Consider the following 19,613-nt stretch of genomic DNA (forward strand, 5'->3'; position numbering starts at 1 on the left):
TGTGCTCCTTTTCTTTGCCTAGGCTAGGGCCCTCTCAGCTGGTCAATCCCCCTCCCCTGTGTGCTGACTGGGAACCAGGACACCTGAGTTCTAGTCTCAGCTCTGCCGTATGGTGTGTGATGTGGAGCTAGAAACTAACCCTCTCAGGGTTTCAGATTGGACTAGAGGATCACTCAGACCCTTCCAGCATTCAGATTCGATCACATCTAATCCCACAGTTTTGGGAATGTCATCAGGACCCGAGGTTTTGTGCCTCTGAGGCCAGCTTCCTGAAAGGCCCTCATGATGCCATGTTATGACATCAGGGTAGGAAGTCCCTGGGTCCAAAGTGTCAATCCTTCCCCCACTTCATCTAATTTCAAGGGAGGAGGGAGCGTTTTGTAATAGAAATATGATAGAACTGTCAAAATTTTGAAAACAGATAGAAAATTATTTGTTCTGATGCGTTGATCTGTGCAGCAAACCACCATGGCACACATTTACTTATGTAACAAACCTGCACATCCTGCACATGTATCCGGGAAGGTAAGATTAAAAAAAATTGTGCTATTTTGTTTCCAGGGTTGAAAATACATTCTTTTCATCAAGATAGAAAATAAAAACAAAGGAAAATGAACACATTTCAAAATAAAAGTACTTCTCCCCCTTCCTCTCCTACTTTTTTTTTTTTTTGAGGCTGTGCCTCGCTTTTCTGGTTCAGGATTACAGGGAGATTTTGTAGAATCATCCGTGTCCTAGAGTAAGGGGAAATAACGGTGTCCTGGTGGGCGGTGAGAATTCAGCACCTTGGTTAGTACTCCACCTTCCTCTCCCACCTCCCACCTCCCTCCTAGCCCTCTATATTTAAGCCTGTGATTGGGGCCTTTGCAACTGACCTCGTGGTGATCAGAGCTGGGACCCAGACAGGAGGGGAGGAGGCAGAGAGTGCTGCCCAGGTGTGAGCAGTCAGCCTCTCGAGATGGCCTCCCTGGGAGGAGGGAAGGCCCCATCCCCAGAGCCCCTAAGCCGAGTTCTGTGCTGCCGAGAGAACTTATCTCTGTTATTTTCTGTCCCTGCTGCCACCCCAGAGAGAAGGAGCCAGAGCTAATGACCTTATTAGGTGCTGAGCAGGGCAAGCCGTGGAGGACCTGTACTAACGTTAGATTTACAGAATCCTGGACCATCAGAGGTCAGGCCCTGGCAATCAATCAACCAGAATAGATACCTAACCCTTCCCCAGTAGAGATGGGGAAACTGAGGACTAGGGAAGGAAAGAGACTTGCTCAGGGTCACATGGGGCCTTTATAACTCCTACCCCTGGCCCCGGGAGACACTCGAAGCTTGGCTCACAGTTAAGACTTGACTTAGAATTGCAAAATTCCACAGTGGCGTGGAGCCTGGTTTAACCTCCCACTTTGAATCCCAGGGGGAATCACAGTCCTGGTGGTTGCTGCCTGTCACAGAGCCATCCTCAAAGTTGAGAAGCATTTTCAGAGAGGTCCAGTAAAGCGACCTCTGGCAGTAGCTTTGGATGGACCTGGTCTGATTTCTAGCTCTGCCAAGTACTGGCTGTGGGTCCTCTGGGAAGTGATGTTTTCTGGCTCAGATACTGAGATAATGATACCAACCTCCCAGGGATGCGTCTCAAAGGTTAGATAAGGTGTAAAAAGTACCAGTACTTTGCTTGCTGACTGAAAATGGAGGCTCCAAATGGGGTTACTGCCATTCCATCAGTTTTTATCTCCCGTGGGTAAGGCCTTTGTTGACCCCTCCTTCCTTCCCAAGCCTGGCCTTTGTTCCTCTCTTAATTGTGTTAACACCTGGGGTTCCTGATATCAGCCTGACAACCCCAGATCTTTCATTCAGGAATTCTCTGGACATGTATGCAGATGTATCTCTTGGAGGCACCCCCATTTCCAGGAGTCCCCAGTAGCTAATGCAAATTAGGCCTCTATAGTTACTTCCAGACGCTTGAAAACTGTGCGTAAAGCCTGGAAAGTGGACAGCTTTTCTCGGAGCTGCTGGTGAGGCTGAATGGGGAGAAGGTGGAAAGTGCCATGGAGGGGGTGCTCTGAGCCCAGAGGGAGAAGGCTGAGCAAAGACAGATCCACTGAGCCAAAATGGGAGGGTGTGGTTTTAGGGCAGTCACAGGGATCTGGGAGAATGGGGAAGAGCTTGGGATAATCTAGTCTCAGAATCACCCCAGTCATTTCCCTGTGAACTGGTGCTCTCAGCCAATCAGAGACCCCTCCACCCACCCCTGCCAGCAGCCCCTCCCCCATCCTGGTTCTCATCCCTCTTTCTAGAAACCCAGGCAAGTCAATGACTAGGGTGGTTCCCTCTCCCCTCACCCCAGCTCCAGGCTGTAGATGAAGATCCACCTGTGGCCTGCAGTCTAACCTCCCTCATTCTGCAGGTGAGGAGGCCAAGGATGACTTAGGGTGAAAATGACTAAACAGAAAGCCAACACCAGTCCAGGACTGTACTCACTGCATACTGCAGAGAGTGCTCCGTGGCCTGGGAGACAAAGTAGCAAATGGAAGAAGCTGCTTCTCTCATTTGTTTGCCAGCATAATTTCACAAGCTTCTGACTCTGTGGCCATGAGCAGCTCTTTGGAAGGATGCTTTGGAGATAAGATGGGACAGTGGGCATGGCCCCCCATGTCTCTTGCCTGAGTCACTATATTCCTTGAAAGACAGACAAATGAACCGGGCCAGGCATGGTAGCTCACACCTGTAATCCCAGCACTTTGGGAGGCCAAGGCAGGCGAATCATGAGGTCCGGAGATCGAGACCATCTGGTCACAGTGAAAACCCCGTCTCAAAAAAAAAAAAAAAAAAAAAAAATTAGCTGGGCATGCTGGTGGGTGCCTGTAATCCCAGCTACTAGGGAGGCTGAAGCAGGAGAATCGCTTGAACCCGGGAGGCGGAGGTTGCAGTGAGCCGAGATTGTGCCATTGCACTCCAGCCTGGGCAACAAGAGCAAAACTCCATCTCAAAAACAAAACAAGACAAACAAAAACAAGAAATAAAAAAAGATAAATGAACCTAGTCCTTGCCTTTTCCTGTACAGAAGATAGCGTTTGATGGCGTTCGCGATGATGCCTCTGTAATCTATAACCCCAATGCACTCTTACCTGGAAACGTTGATATGATTCCACTTCAATGTTACTTCTGAGCAAGTCTGATGTGATTTTGCATGTACTAAACCTCCACCACCTGTATATAAGGAGCGGGCTAAAATACTGTCCTGCGGCCAACTGATAGAACCTCTCTAAAGGGCCACTGCTGGGCTCTACGCCTGTCTATAGTACTCAGTAAGACTTCTAAGTAAAATGAACTTTAATTATTTAAAAGCTTGGTATTTTTCCTTTAGTCGACAGTCTTTTCCACTTAAGTGTGCACAGCCCGTGTGTCCACATGCAGAACCTGTCCTAACTCCCAGCCAGGATGCTTCCCTGTCATTCAGAGGTGGGATGGACCTCAGGACTGTCCTGGTCTAGGTGGTCCCATACCCGTCACAGGCTACAAGGAGGAAGACAGACTTCTTAGGCCACAGCCAGCCCAGATGTTCAGGACACCCACACAGATCCAGGCACTGACTCGAAGATAGCTGGGGGATAGGTAGGGCCTCAAGCGCACTGCGCTTTACAGCTTACCAGTAAATAATGTGAAGTCGGGGTTATTATCCTCATCTTCCATGTGGGAAAACTGAGGCCCAGAGAGGGTGGTTTTTTTTCTAAAGTCACACAGTGATGGAGCCTGGATTTGAGTCCAGGTCTGTGTGGTTCCTGAGACCGGGCTCTTGCCACTGCCTCATGGGCTTCTCCCTGCCTGCTCCCAGGACTGCCACCACCTCTCCTCCAGGTAAGGACTGACAGCCTTCCCTGGCTGGTAAGTTTTTCGACAGGTTTGTGGTGTGGCACTTGTCAGTGTGGGATTTGGGACTCCAGGAAAATCATGGCGTCTCTCTGAACCTCATTTTTCCTCCTCTGTGAAATAAGCATGATACCATTTACCCAGCCAGGCTGCTTTGTGGAATAGCTATGCTCATGTGTGTGCACTGCCTGGGACAGAGCTGGGTGGGCCTGTGTGTTTGTCAAAATGAAAGGAACTAGCTACTGACATCTGTAACTTTAATTTAATACAAATTCATCATAACTCATAAAATGGGTAACACTTTAAATAAAAATACTGCTGGGGTGGCCCAGATTCTGGTAGTTGAAGGGGTGGGGTAGGGCGCTGACAATTCCTCTTGCCCAAGGGAGGCCCCAGCGGGGCAGCCATTGTAAGAGCCCCCTATGTTCGGCTCTTCTGGCTACCTTGGGATGGTGTGTTCAGAGAACCCCAAGTGCAGAATCTAGGCCCCAGGACCAGAAAGAAAAGTCAAGGCCAGGGAAACATTGTGGCTCAGTCTTGCAGCCCCCTCCTCTGGTTCTTGCCTCTGAGCAAGGATAGAGCCAAGAGGAAGGACAAGCCTAGATGCAGACTCCACCCTCTCCCGAGTTCTTCACGATTGGATGCTGTGGCAAAAAACACAGGTGGGGCTTGCTCAACGCCCCCAACTTCCTTCTAGTGTGTATGCCTTTTTGTATGCCTGAAGTTGGAAAGAGGAAAACGAATTTCCCAGACTCCCTTGCAGCCAAGGTGCTGGACCTGACTTCAGTTCCCCCAAACAGAATCTCTTGTAAAAATTTAGATTTGGGAACTGAGTGCACAAGTGGGAGAGAGGCAGGCCTCAGGACATCCATTGGTTGGCACAGACCACGGCAGAGAGACACTAGTTCTGCGGTCAGCAGCTTGCTGGTGCAGTGACTTCCTGCAGCTGGAGGCAGCTTTCCTGGTCACAGTAGACATGATGAATCTGGCACTGGGAGTTGTTCCTGGAAATTCAGCAGAGTCTGCTTCTCCTGCTCTTCCAACCATTTTTGCAAGCCACCAGGGGCCAGATAATAAATCCTCGTCTAATTAAACCAGATACAGTGGCTCTTGTTTTCTGCAGCAGGACCCTAACTGAGATAGATGCCAAGTCTGACAAGGGGTCCCAGCCAACAGCCCCTCCCAGTGCTCAGGTCCTAATTACAACAACTGCTCCTGGAAGCCTCCTGCACCCTAGCAAGTCACAGAAGCCTGGCTGAAGAGGGTTGGCAGGACTGTCGTTCAGAACTGCTGGGGACCTCGGTCATCCAGTGAGGCTGGAACTACAGTTGTTTTTAGGCTAATGGGCTCTGCATCAGCTTTGGGTATACCCTCACCCTGTCCTTAGGCCTGTGGGCAGGAAGGTCGCGGCACATGACTGTAATGTGTGGTCTCAACTACCAGGTGGCTTCCACAAGCCACAGCATCATCACTGGTCAGCAGATTAGTGGGAAAAGTAGGAACCATATAGTTCCTGGTGTGGGGGTGGCAGGAGAGGTTGGTTCTCAGATAACCCTAGGACCAGGTACCACCTATGTCCACTGTGGACTGGTGTCAAGGGTAAATGACCTATTACTGGCTTGGTCAGGGGCAAGTCTTAGGCCATGGGGCATAAGAGGGTGCTGTGTGTCTTTAGGGCTGCCAACAGAGTACTGGCCGTACTCTGACGCTTCCTGAGGCCAGGGCTGGGCAGGAGGGAGACACTGGAAGGTAGTTCCCTGCCCTTGAGAGGGTGGGGATGAGGGTTGGGCAGGGGTTGCCCTGAGGAGAAGCCATGTCACATCCTTGGATCAAAGCTGTATTCCCATCAAGGTCAGAGCTACAGAACACCGATGCTGGAAAAGGGTTTAGGAAGTAGGGAACGCAACCTCCATTTTACAGACAGAGAAATGGAGGCTGAAGGGTAAACAACTGGCCTGAGGGCTCCAGTGGCCACGGTGGGCCGGAGTCCAGGTCTTCTATCTCCTGGGCAGGGCCCTTGCACGTGGCCCCAGGAGGCTGTGGTCTCCTTCCGCCTGGACTAGATGCGGACGGTGTTGATCCGCAGCGGCTGAACATTCTTGCCATTGGCGTGGCTCTGGCCAGGGCTGAAGTAGGAGCAGAGCTTGCCAGGAAACTTCTCGCGGAAGGTGTAGAGCCAGGACATGTCATCAGCATTGTAGAAGATGAGCAAGCCTTGGTCATAGTCCAGGAAGACGCCTACCTTGTCGAGCTTGTCCCGGACATTGAGCCGCGTCCAGGGCTCTGTGCAGGCGCTGTACTGGTTGCCGTCGTGCATCACGATGCAATAGAAGCCGCGGCTGGGCTGGATCTGGATGCTGCCCTTGCGGCTCGCGGCTTCGTGCGCCAGCCCGATCACCCACTGGGTCTTCTCCGCCACCACTACCTCCCAGTAGTGGACGCCACTACTGAAGGCTTCAGAACCCAGCACCGACACCTCCACATCGAAGCGCTTTGGGGAGTCCTGCAGCGGCTGTGGGTGCAGGTTGCCGTAAGCCACAATGGTGCAGTCATCCGACAGGATCAGGCGCTGGTGGGCCGTGCCTGGGTCCAGGGTCAGGGCAGCTGGCACTGTGTGGGGTGGAGGAGGGAGAGAAGATGAGTGGGGAGAAGGCTGTGGACCCGCCATGCAGCTCCTTCCTGAGGGCAGAGTTCTGGTTGGTACCTAATCTCGGCTCACTGCAACCTCCACCTCCCAGGTTCAAGCGATTCTCATTCCTCAGCCTCTATAGTAGCTGGGATTACAGTGCCTGCTACCATGCCCAGCTAATTTTTTGTACTTATAGTAGAGACAGGGTTTCACCATGTTGGCCAGGCTGGTCTTGAACTCTTGACCTCAGGTGTTCCACCTACCTCGGCTTCCCAAAATGCTGGGATTACAGGTGTGAGCCACTGTGCCTTCTTCTTCTTTTCTTTTTTAAAATAGAGACAGGGTCTCACTCTGTCACCCAGGCTGGAGTACAGTAGTGTCATCATAGCTCATTGCAGTCTCCAATTCCTAGGCTCAAGTGGTCCTGCTGCCTCAGCCTCTTGAGTAGCTGAGACAACAGGCACGTATCACTATGTGCAGCTAATTTTTAAAGTTTTTGTAGAGATGAGGTTTCACTATGTTGGCCAGTCTGGTCTCAAACTCCTGGCCTCAAGTGAGCCTGTTGCCTTAGCCTCTCACAGTGCTGGGATTATAGGTGTGAGCCACTGCACCTGGCCTGAAATTCCTTAGCTTTATTTGTGCCCTGCTACTGGCGTGGGGTATTATCTTCTGTGATCACATTTTGCCCTATTTCCCCATTTGTACCAAGAGGGCAAGGACTGTGTACCTTCTAACTGGGCTCTCCCTTGTGTGTCTAGGGCCCAGCCTAGAGCCCGGCATGTGACATGTTTCCGGAAAGACTCACCAAATTAAATTGACCCTGTTTGTGTTGGGCAGGTGGCATGGGCTGCATTGCCTGGCTCTGGGCTGGCCACACTGGCTTAGCAGGTCTGACTCTCAAAATCTCATGAACCCTTGTTAAGGCCTGTTTACTCTCCCCTCCCTGAGGGAGCTGATAATCAGCCAGAGGAGAAGGAGGAATCTGGGGATTGGCTTTCCTTAGCCTGAATGACACTTCCAGGCCAGAGCAAGAGAGAGATGAGGAAACGTGGGAAGAAGGAATTTTGCCTCCATTCCTTGGGGTGAAGGACTTGGACATCCAGCTCTCTAGCTCTTTATCTGGGGAAGTGCGGACATGGTTATGCTTGGCTGGAGCATTCCCCCTACTTCAATTGCCTCTGTTGGCTGTGTTTATGCACAGAAATAAGATGCCTCAATGATGGGGACTGTCCCCAAAAGGGAGCCCCAGCCAGTCCCTGAACTGTGCCTCTGTTCATAGACCCTGGACCGCTGAACAGTGTCAAGCTCCTTCCATGATCTTTGTCAGGAGTAAGTTTAGTTTTGCATGTTACCCTCTTCATTTCTGTCCTTTGGACTTAGAGGGCTGTATGGAAGTAATTAGCCCTGTGAATAGAGGGGTCAATGGAAACACAATCCTCTGTCTAGGGACATAGAAGAGAAGGAGCCAAGAGAGGACTGACATTGAGTTGGTGGCTGGACGTTTTACCCTGTGGTCTGACTGGGCACAGGCAGCTTGTCAGAACCAGGGGGCCCCTGCTCAGTGGAATGTGGGGAATTCCCACAGTGGGGTTGGGAGGTGGGGGGGGAGATGTAGGAGGAGCGTGTGGTAGGGGGAAGAGCTAGGGTGAGAAAAGGAACGTAATCACATATAGGTGGCCCACCCCTATGACAGTGGGATGTGGATCACACTCAGGAGTGACAGCGAAGGGGCAGAAGACCGATGGCGCACAGTGCCCAGGTGTGAACAGCAGCGGTTCAGAGTGCTGGGGGAACCTAGGCACTCTAGTTCCCTGGGTACCTGGGTGATTTGAGACCAGCAACAGGCAGCAACCAAGGCTCAGGGCAGAAGGACGGGTGCGGGGTGGGGGTACCCTTGCGCAGGCATGAGGTCTCAGCCTCAGACTTGTAGCTTATGTAGGGCAATGTGGGCCACCTGCAGTGCCACTGATGAGTGGGAGGGCACCGTAGGAGGGAGACAACGGGGCTCTCAGTGGGTCTGAGACCAGTAGACAAAGATGAGGCTGCAGATTGGAGGAAATCCTGACCCCCCGAGTGCCAGCTCCAGTGAATGGATTTCCGTGGCTTGAAGTCCAGGGGACAGGATGAGTACTGGGCCTGCCACTCACTGGGCTGGCCTAGGGCCAGGGCCTGCCGCTCTCTTAGGAGGCTTTTATACCCTAAGGGGTAAGACTAGGGCAGGGCCTGGCACCCCGGCTGGGGCCACCTCCAAAGCCTTGCACGCATCATTGACACAGGGTCTTGGCTCCTGGGGCTCCCTCCTTGAGGCTAGGGCTAACAGGGGTAACAACCTTCAGAACAGAGAGGGTCCTGGAAGGGGCATGGCAACACCCCTTGCTCCCCTAAGAAGTCAGTCCCTCCATCTGTCCCTTATCCCCAGGAGGTGACAGGCCCAGCGAAACAAGCGCAGTCCCTGGGGGCTCACTATTCTACAGGTCAGAGGTCATTTCTAAGTCCTGGGACCCCAAGATTTATAAAAACAAAAAGCCAGACACTGAGGCAGCCCGTCTGGTCTCCAGGTGTGTTCTCCATTCATTTACGCCTCTCTGAGACCTTGAGGTCAAAGGCATTCAGGAAGGATCATGGACTGTGGAGGCCCCAGGAGATGTTTCCCGGCCACCACCGAGCAATCACATTCTGCCCAGGCAGTGGAGAAAGCCCTCCCAGGGCACAGCCCAGCACATCTGCTTGGCAGTCAGTGGCTTGTGTTTCTTTGTTCTCAAGAACAGAGGCTTGGAGCATGCAGAGGCCTGACAGAACATGAAAGGCTGTCAGCGTTTTCCTCTGGGAGGGCATTTAAAAAACCAGATTCCTCAGTCCCTCAGATGTACAGGGCAGGCATTTGCAAAAACATTCTCATTCTCACGAGCTCTTGGGAACACCATGGACTGTCCCAGGGGCACAAATATGACCCTGGGACTCTCGTGGTATTCTAGCCATTTTTCAGAAGAGGAGACTGAGGCTCCCAGGGGATGACTCAGGTAAGTGGCTTGCTCAAGCTGCCACCTGGGGAGGAAGCAGAGTTGGAACTTGGCTGAGGTCTTTTCACACCATGCTCTTTCCAGTATGTGGTCCTCGAGAGCCCATTCAGCAAGACTGGGGAACCATGTGGATTCTTGATAATAATAATAAACAGACAGGAATCAAGTACTTACTAAGTGTTATAGGATTATTCTTAGAAACAAATAATGTAATCTGCATATCTGCCCTGGGAGAGAAATGAAACTATCTTTGTTTTTCAGGTGTGGAAACTGGGGCTCAAAGAGGAGTGCACTGCCCTGGGTCACACAGCTAGGCAGGGAATGTGCAAGGACTCAAAATGACTAGATTCAGAGAGTAGCCCAGGATGGGGAGGAGGCAGGAGCAAGGCAGGCAGTGTCTGGTGTCCTTGGGACAATGGGCTTGGCTGGCCTGGCTGGGGAGGCAGTTTGTGCCTGGGAGCTGGGAGATTTAGACCAGGTGGGTAGGAAGGTCATAGTTGGAGGAGGGCTTCCTAATGTTAGGCTGGGGGTGGGACAGAGGGGTGGGAGGCGGGGAGAGTGGAAGTACCAGAGCAGGGGAGTGACAGGTGCTGGATGGGGTTTTCAGGTGACCCAATAGGAAGCCTGAGCTGGAGGGGAGGAGCAGGCAGGAAACTGCTAGAATCCGTGGGCTAGGTCCCTGGGGGCAACCCTCCCATCTGGACATAAAGGGCTTTGGTGCTGGCAGAGGAGCCAGAGTGACTTCACAGGCCCCACAGACAAAGGAAGGGGCCCAGCCAACCAGGCTGCTGCTCTCTAAACTCCCCAGGGGCCTCTGCTCTGGGCAGGATGTTGGAGCACAGGCTATTCTTCCCTCAGCCCCTCTCCGGCAGGCAGCTTTCTCTGGGCCAGTGGTTCTCAGCTGGGCCAGTTTTGCTTCCCAGAGACATTTGGCAAAGTCCAGAGACGTTTTTGGTTGTTACAGCTGAGTGAGGTGGCTACTGGCATCTAGTGGATGGAGGCCAGGGATGCGGCTAAACACCCTGCAGAGCGCAGGGCGGGGCCCTGCAACAAGGAGTGGTCCAGCCTCCAGTGTCAGTGGGGCTGAGGCTGAGAAACCCTGCACTGGGGTGGTGGCCAGTTCCACATCTCTTTGCTCACTTGTGAGGGAGTTGAGAAGGGAATGCAAGCATCCCTATTTCACAGAGGAGGAAACCGAAGCTCAGAGGAGGCAGTGACTTGTCCAAGGCTGTGCGGCAAGTTTCTTCAGTCAACAAATATTTACTAAGCACCTACTTTATGCGAGGCACTGTTCTAGAAACAGAACTGAGACTAGGACCCATTCATTGGCATTAACTGTGCTGGTTACTGGGAGTGAATCAGACCTGGCCCCTGATCCTCAGAGTTCACAGTCTACTTAGAGCGAGACAGCCACACAGACAATGAAAAAACATTGAGACCAGGTAAGCCCAGGCTGCCTTGAGAAATCCAGGAAGGCTTCTCGGAGGAAGTGTTTATAAATTAAGATGCGAAGGAGAGCAAGAGTTGGCCATCAAAGACTAAGGATTGTGTAGAAGGCTCCAGCCAAAGGGAACAGCATGTGCAAACATGTACACAAGGGAGACTATGGCTCATTTAAGATCTAAAGATGGGCTGGGTGTGGTGGCTCACACCTGTAATTCCAGCACTTTGGGAGGCTGGGATTAAGTTTCAGGAGGTAAAAGTGCCTTCAAGGCTTTGATTCCCTCCCCAGTCACTGACCCAGGAGAGCACTGGAGCAGGGAGCCTGGGGAGCCTTCGAGCCTCAGCTGCCACCTGCTCCGCGTCTGTCACAGCTTGGAGAGGCAGTCCAGGCACTTCAGCTTGGCATTCAAGGCCCTATAGGATCTGCACCCTGCCAACTTCTCATTGTCTCTTCCATATCTTTTTCAGCTACATGGTACCATCTTTAGATCTTTTTAAAATATGTAATTTTTTTTTGAGATGGGGTCTCGCTCTGTTGCCTAGGCTGGATTGCAGTGGTGCGATTTTGGCTCACTGCAGCCTCCACCTCCTGGGTTCAAGCAATTCTCCCACCTCAGCCTCCTGAGTAACTGGGATTACAGGTGCATGCCACCATGACCAGCTAATTTTTGTATTTTTAGTAGAAACAGGAGTTCACCATGTTGGCCAGGCTGGTCTCAAACTCCTGATCTCAAGTGATCCGCCTGCCTCAGCCTCCCAAAGTGCTGGGATTACAGGCGTGAGCCACCATGCCTGGGCTTCCCTGACTCTTGAATGTGCCTTGAGGGACTTTTGATGTTTGTGGAACAGAGAATGAATCCAGCCAGATGGAAGGAACTCTGACCCCTCTGTGACTGAGGGAGTCAGTGAGCCTCCCTGAGCCATGGTCTCCCCAGCCTCCTTCCTGGTGTATGTGAGGTTGGAGAATGTCCAGTGAGCTTAGTAGGTAAGGAAGGGCACAGGCTCTGGGGCCCGACATTGGGATTTAAGTCCTGGCTGTACCATTTCCAGGTCGTGACCATGGACAAATTCCTAACAGCTCAGTGCCTCTGTTTCTTCATCTGAAAAAATGAGGAAAATAACAGTGCTCACTTCTTTTTTCATTGTTGTCTGTTTGAGACGGAGTCTCGCTCTGTCACCCAGGCTGGAGTGCAGTGGCTCGATCTTGGCTCACTGCAACTTCTGCCTCCTGGGTTCAAGTGATTCTCCTGCCTCAACCTCCCAAGAAGCTGGGACTACAGGTGCACGCCACCAGGCCTGGCTAATTTTTTGTATTTTTAGGAGAGACGGGGTTTCACCCTGTTCGCCAAGATGGTCTTGATCTCCTGATCTCATCATCCGCCTGCCTCAGCCTCCCAAAGTGCTGGAATTACAGGTGTGAGCCACTGTGCCCAGTCTAGTGCCCACTTCTTAGGGAAAATTCCCTTCTTGATCCAGGTCTCTTCTCTAAAGGACACTGTGTCTGACTCAGGAACACACAGGGTTCTCTGCTGCCAGTTGGTTTGAATCTGCCCTTGGGGGATCTGTGATTTTGGGAAGGCACTGATTTCCCAGTCCCAACACCTGATAAGTCTACTAGAAACCTGTTTCAGACCTTCTCTCTCTGCAAACCTCCCATCCCCTGCTCCCATCTCAGCTGATGATCTGGCTTCCTGCTTCACTGAGAAAGATGAAGCCAGAAGAGAATCCCTCAAGCGCCCACCAGTGCCCCACTGGCTTTGGTGCCCACTTACTCTACTTTCTCTGGGTTCCTAGAGATGAACTGTCTGGGCTCCCAGCGTGCAGCAGATTGCAGTCAAGGCTGGGCAGCAGTAAGGCTGTCACTCCCACAACTCCCTCTCCTGCATCCATAATTCTGTTCCCTCTACTGGATCTTTCCAATCATTTCACAGATATGCTGTATTTCTTCTATCACCAGAAACAGCACTGCCACATTCTCTCTCCCTTGCTTGAGTACAATTCCTTTAAAGCATTGTCTCCACCTCTCTTGGACCTCTCAGCTCCAACTAGGCTTTGGCCTCTATTGTTTCACCCAAACAGCTCTCATCAAGGCCAGCAGTGACTTCCCTGTTGCTAAACCTGGAGAATAGTCCGTTCTGGGTTCTCCCATGCTTGGCTCAGCAGCCTTATCACTGTTAGCCACTCTCTCCTGGAAATGCTTCCTCCAGGCTTCCAGGACATACTTGGGTTGTCCTCCTATCCCGCCAACTGCTCCTTCTTGGTACCCTTGGTTGGGTCCCCCTCCTGTCCCTGACTTCTAGTAGTGTCCCGGGGCTCCTGATGTTACAGAAACCCTCTGCTTTCCTGTCTACCCCCACTTCCTAGGTGATCTTGTCCAGACTCAGTAAATGCTGTCCATATGCTAATGATGCTGGCGCTGACTTCCCCTTGTATGCAGGCTTGTCGTCCCTACTTCCTTTTCAACGTCGGTGCTGAGAGATCTAGTTGGCATCACAAACCTTACAGGCTTACAACTTCATCCTTTTAGTCACTTGGGCTGAAATAATTGCTCTCTCCCTTGTCTTCTTTCTTTCATGCCTGGATTTGCTAATCCGCTAGCAAATCCTGTTGGCTGTCCCTACAAAATATGTCCTAAATCTGACCCCTTCCCACCCCATTCACTACTACCTCTAGCCTGGGTTATGCAGTGATCTTCTAACGTGTTTCCCACTCCCCATCCTTCACCCTCTTCAGTCTGTTCTCAACCCACTAGCCAGAGGGATCCTTAAAAAACTTAAACCAGGCTGGGTGCAGTGGCTCTTGCCTGTAAACCCAGCACTTTGGGAGGCTGAGGCAGGCAAATCACCTGAGGTCAGGAGTTCGAGACCAACCTGGCCAACATAAAGAAACCCCATCTCTACTAGAAATACCAAAATTAGCTGGGCATGGTGGCGGGTGCCTGTAATCCCAGCTACTCAGGAGGCTGAAGCAGGAGAATCACTTGAACCGGGAGGTAGAGGTTTCAGTGAGTCAAGATCGTGCCATTGCACTCCAGCCTGGGCGACAAGAGCAAGACTCTGTCTCAAAAAAACCAAAAACCAAAAAACCTTAAACCAGCTCACGTCACTTTACTGCTCCAAGCCCTCCATTGGCTCTCATCTCACTCAGCATAAAATCCAAAGTTCTCACAATGGCCTACAGACCCTCGTGGTCTGGCCACGGCTGCCTTCTCTACGTCTTCACCTTCACTCTCCTTCTCACTCATCTCCCTCCAGCCATGTTAGCCTCCTTGCTCTTCCTGCCTCGGAAACAGCAAGGAGACTGGTGAGAGTGAGATGTGCTCTTGCCTCGGGGCCTTTGCACTTGCTGTTCCTATGCCAAGAACACTCTTCCTCCAGACACCTCCTTCAGTCCTTGACTCTAATGCCTCCTTCTCAGTGTGGGCTGCTTCCTGGACACCCTGTCTAAAATCCCCATCCTGTTTCACCTTCCCCAAACTCCTATCCTTATTATTTGTCAGTACTTAATATGATCCATATTTTTTGGGTATACTTTTGTCTTTCTCTCTCACACCCTAGGATGTAAGATGCATGAGGGCAGGGATTTTTGCCTGTTTTGCTCGCTGTTGTCTCTCCAGCACCTAGAACAGTTCCTAGTGTGAACTGTTATATATGATTGTGTAGAAGGAGTCTGTGAAGTGTCCAGGCCTCAGTCATTTCATCTGGAGAATGGGTTTGCTAATGGAACATATCTCATGGATTTTTTCTTTCTTTTTTTTCCAAGATGGAGTCTTGCTCTGTTACCCAGGCTGGAGTGCAGTAGCTCGATCTTGGCTCATTGCAACCTCCGCCTCCCAGGGTCAAGCAATTCTCCTGTCCCAGCCTCCCAAGTAGCTGGGATTACAGGTGCCCACCAGAATGCCCGGCTGATTTTTGCATTTTTAGTAGAGATGGGGTTTCACCATGTTGGCCAGGCTGGTCTCAAACCCCTAACCTTGTGATCCACCTACCTTGGCCTCCCAAAGTGCTGGGATTACAGGTGTGAGATACTGTGCCCAGCCATCTCATGGGGTTTTGTGAGGGTTCACTGAGCTGAGTGATTGTGCAGGTGCCCAGGACGGGCCCTGGAACACATGAGGTGCTCAGCAAGGCCCTCTGCTCCTTCCTCCCCACTGCCCCATGCTGTGTTTAGGACACTGGGCTGGGCTGAGCTGGGCCATGCCCCACTTGGCTCTGGCCCATGATAACCCATGTATTACCTGGGTGGATGTCCTGGAACAGGGACTTCCAGATGGTGTACTGCAGTGGGCCTGTGTACTTGGAAGTTGGGAAATCTTCATATGTGAGGTTGGTCTCATGGATTTTTCCCTTGAGCCTGGAAGGAGAGCAGGAGAGGGGGCTGCACCAGGGACTGGATTCCTGCCCCAATGCCAGGGGCCCCACGGCCACCTTCATGGCAGCTCACGTAGGATGTGGTCATGAACGAGAAGTCTGTGGGACTCAGATCCAAGTGCCTGCTTGTGCTGCTTCTGGCCTCTCTAACCATTCCCTTGGTCTTCTCATTTTAAAATGGGTGCTAGGCTAGCGTCAGCCTTTTAGGCTTTTTGTAAGGATGACATGGCATAACACATATAGATGCTCAGCACAGTGCTTGGCTCCTGATCAACGCCAAAGTCATGACGTTAGCGATCAGCCTTGATCACCAGCAAACCAATGACTAAGTGTTGTTACTACTAAGGGGGCTTTGGGGTCACTGAGATCTAGGCTTGAATCCTGGCTCCACCACTTACCACATGGGGAGGCCTTGGCCAACCGATGTAGCTTTTCTGAGCCTCAGTTTATGTGAAGTCTTTATTCCCAGCTCCTTTCTCTCCTGCACCCCTATAGCCAATGGAGCAGGGTCAAAGAGGCTGCCCTCTAGATGTTTTTCAAACATGCTGCTGCTCCTCTAGTTCAAGCCTCATTGGCTTCATGTTCCCATCCATAGTAGATGCCCCATAAATGTTTGATGAAGATTTGAGTGAAAGAATTCTCTGCTAAGGATGCCATCTGCCTCCACTCCCACTGCCCAGCATGGGTCAGAGAAAGGACGTCCAGCCGGGGAGGGCCCCTGGTGGGTGGCACTTACCGCTCGGACAGTGAGGCCACCCCAGCCAGGAAGGTGTGCCGGTCGGTTTCGGCCAGCCGCTCCTGCAGGATCTGGGCTCCCTCCTGTACCTTGCGCAGCTGCTGGCTGTAGCGCTGGACTTTCTGTTCGATGTCGGTCAGCGTGCGGGCCGTGTCAGCCTCCAGCTCCTCCAGCATGGCCTTCTGCCGCTCTCGAAGTAGCCGGTGCAGCCGCTCAAAGGCCTCGCCAATAGTGGTCCGCAGGCTCTTGGTGGAAGACTGTGGGGGACAGTTGTCAGGAATTATGGCCGGGGGAGCAGATCGGGTGACCTCTCGGTGGGAGGAGGAAACCGAGAGCCTTGACATGTAAAGAGGAAAGGGTGGGAAAGGCACGCGTGGTGGGGGGAATGGCACACACAAAGGCATGGTGGTCAGCAAGGACAGGCATGTGCTATGTGGCCCATTAAATAGCTAATGAAATGGGCCACATAGAATATGGTGAGACAATGAGGCTTGAACTAGAGGAGCAGCAATAATGGTGAGGAACATGGTTTGAAAAACATCTAGAGGGCAGCCTCTTTGACCCTGCTGTATTGGCTAGAGGGGTGCAGGAGAGAAAGGAGCTGGGGATCATGCCCAGGTTTCTGGCTTAGGGGTAGGAGGAATGAGGGAGCTGGAGTGAGGGCTAGGGGGCAGGGTGAAGATGTTGATTTCTCTCAGGGACATAGTGAAGTCTTTAATTGTTTTTCTTTTATTATTATTATTTTGAGATGGAGTTTTGCTCTTGTCACCTAGGCTGGAGTGCAATGGCATGATCTCAGTTTACTGTAACTTCTGCCTCCTGGGTTAGTTACAGTAAACTGTAACTAAGTGATTCTCCTGACTCAGCCTCCCTTGTAGCTGGGATTACAGGAGGCTGCCACCATGCCTGGGCATAATTTTTATATTTTCAGTAGAGATGGGATTTCACCGTGTTGGCCAGGCTGGTCTCAAACTCCTGACCTTAAGTGATCTGCCTGCCTCGGCCTCCCAAAGTGCTGGGATTACAAACATGAGCCCTTTAAAGAAATCATTCATGGAGCTCATTCATGGGGCTCAAGGAAAGCTGAAAAGGAGATCACAGACATCAAAGAGCCTTTTAAATTGCAACATGCTGGGAAAACCTTGGTGGTCACTCACTCTGTCCTGTTACCTCTAGGACCCTCTGGCTAAGGAACAGGAACTGGTGTTTATGGACAGAATCAGGGAGGTAAGCATGAACTTTCCTGGTTCTCTCTGCTTCCACGGGCACCGTGAGGCTCAGAAACGGTGGAGTATGAAGGGCACAGGTTTGGTGTCCAATAGCCTGTGTAAGGATTCTAGCTTTTGGTCTCTAGCTGTGGCAACATCATTTGCCTAAGATCTATGAACTTAGTTTTCATATCTGTGAAAGGGGTAACAAAACTGCATTGTGGTGAAGATGAAATGAGGGGCTATTGTTGTGACACAGCCCAACTCGCAGAGAAAGAGCCTGGTTGCACTCTTATTGAAGAGTGCATTTCTAATAAGCATGTCCTGGAAGTCTTCAGTGAGATTTGGGCTTCTGAGCTGGGGCCTGAGGGATGGGCAGGATGTCAGCTGGGGGTCGGGGGAGCAGGCAGAGGGAACCTCGTGAGTAAAGGCTTAGCATCAGGATGACACGGGCTACAGGAGTGCGGCCGGGCTGCAGCAGCATGTGGGGCCTGCCTCTGCAATTTTACTTTATGGGATTCTGGCTGGGAGTTCATGGAGTCAGGAAACCCCACTGTGTTCAGTGCCCAGGGCTCTGTGGGAGGCTCCACAAAAGCTCAATTAGAGCCTGTTCCCTCCCCGACGCGACGTGGCTGCTGGCCTGCAAGAAGAACTGCTGAAGGCCTGCCAGGCTCGCTGTGCATGCCCACCCAGAACGACAGGCAGACAAAGAGGGGGTGGAGGAGAGGCTGGGGATGCACGGCCAGGCTGCTGTGGCCTTCCCGAGCCCCCTCATCTGGGGAGGGCTGAGGTTTCTGCAGTGGCATGTTGCTGATGGGGAAGATGGGGTCCATTATCCCTGCACCACCTGGAGCTTTCCTCCACAGGCACCCAGATTCCACAGCTGCTCCTCTGGCTCCTCCTAGATTACTCTGCAGCAGCACTTAGCCCACTGGCCACTCTCTCCTAATTGAAAGCTCTGCTTTGCCTCCCATCTCTGTGGCTGCCGTCTCTCTGCCTCCCATGTTCCTTGGGACTCATCCAGGTCAGCACCTTCCATCCTCACCCTCCACACCCGCCCTCATCTTCAACTCGAACTACCTTAAGGATGGTTCCCAAGTCCATGTGGATGGCCTTGCCTGTCTCCTGAGTGCCACACCCATTTTTCAAATGGTCTCCCCAACACATTCCCCTGGGGTCCCTCAGGTTTTTCCAACTCACTTGGTCTACACATCAACTCTTGTCTTTGCTGGCAAACTCACTGTCAGTGATCCTTCTGAAGTGCCAACTGGATCACAGACGATCCTGACTTTAGGAACCTTCCTTAGCTTCTTGATGCGTAGTAAAATGCTGAACTCTTTAGTCTGGGATTCAAGGCCCTTCTCAATTTAACCCTAGCTTATTTCCCTAGTGCCACTGCATTGCAACAACACCTGCCTAGAATGACCCTAACCAAACCCTGTATTCAACTGGCAAACTCCTACTCATCCTGCAAGACCTAGCTTAAAAGTTACCTCCTTGGAGATAACTTTTCTCTCTTCCAGGCAGTTGGATGTTCCCAGAGCCTTTTGTCAACAGTTTTAATACATTGTCCCACATTTTCTGTCTCCCTGGCTAGTGAGTGAGCCCCTCCTGGGTAGGAATGACACCTTCCTCAGCTCTGCACTCCTGTGCCCATCCCCGGGCCTGGCACAAGGCTGGCAATCAGGAGTTGGTTGAGGGGTGAAGGAGGGAATGAGGGGAGAGTCTTGTCTGAGATTGCTCTGCAGATTTGGCTTCAGGCTCTGTCTTCTTTCTAGGCTGGGGTTTCAATGTCCCCAGGACAAGGGAGGATGGGAGGGAAAGGGGGAAAAGCAGGGACAGGGCAGCCAGCAGTGGAATATCAGAGTGACAGCCACCCCTGGAGCCCCAAGTACATTCCCTGTGAGTCCTGCTGACCTACCCGGCTTGCTGACCACAAAGCTGTAGCTCTTTGAGGACCCCAGGAGATATCCCAGCTGGAATATGCACTGGGCTCTGACAGGACTGGACGGTAAGCTCCCAAGTTGCCATTTACTAGCATGGAACTTCAGGCTGGTCCCTCAACTTCTCTGTGCTTCAGTTTCCTCACTGATAAAATTGAGATAACAATAGTTCCTACCAGGGATGATTTCTCTCTCCTTCCGTCCTTCTTCCCCCCCGCCCTTTTTTTTTGGAGTTTCGCTCTTGTTGCCCAGGCTGGAGTGGTGCAGTGGTGTGATCTTGGCTCATTGCAACCTCGGCCTCCTGGGTTCGAGCGATTCTCCTGTCTCAGCCTCCCCAGTAGCTGGGATTACAGGTGCCTGCCACCATGCCCATCTAATTTTTGTATTTTTAGTAGAGACAGGGTTT

General features: G+C 51.9%; 2 protein-coding genes across 11 annotated transcripts in view; one reads left to right on the forward strand and one right to left on the reverse strand.

Moving 5' to 3' along the window:
- AZIN2 (antizyme inhibitor 2) overlaps positions 1 to 19,613 on the forward strand; it is an 82,175-nt gene that overhangs the window by 56,153 nt on the left and 6,409 nt on the right. The gene's annotated exons all lie outside the window — the stretch shown is intronic.
- The window catches only part of TRIM62 (tripartite motif containing 62), a 34,981-nt gene continuing 19,469 nt past the window's right edge, over positions 4,102 to 19,613 (reverse strand). For both annotated transcript variants that reach the window (XM_035308637.3, XM_035308639.3), the window contains exons 3-5: positions 16,057 to 16,313; positions 15,188 to 15,303; positions 4,102 to 6,468 (exon numbers count right to left, since the gene is read on the reverse strand). In XM_035308637.3, coding sequence (XP_035164528.1) covers positions 5,918 to 6,468; positions 15,188 to 15,303; positions 16,057 to 16,313 — 924 coding nt within the window. In that variant the 3' untranslated portion in view covers positions 4,102 to 5,917. The remainder of the gene's footprint in view (positions 6,469 to 15,187; positions 15,304 to 16,056; positions 16,314 to 19,613) is intronic.

This window comes from Callithrix jacchus, chromosome 7 (genome assembly GCF_049354715.1).
Source record: "Callithrix jacchus isolate 240 chromosome 7, calJac240_pri, whole genome shotgun sequence".
NCBI classification, from domain to species: domain Eukaryota; kingdom Metazoa; phylum Chordata; class Mammalia; order Primates; family Cebidae; genus Callithrix; species Callithrix jacchus.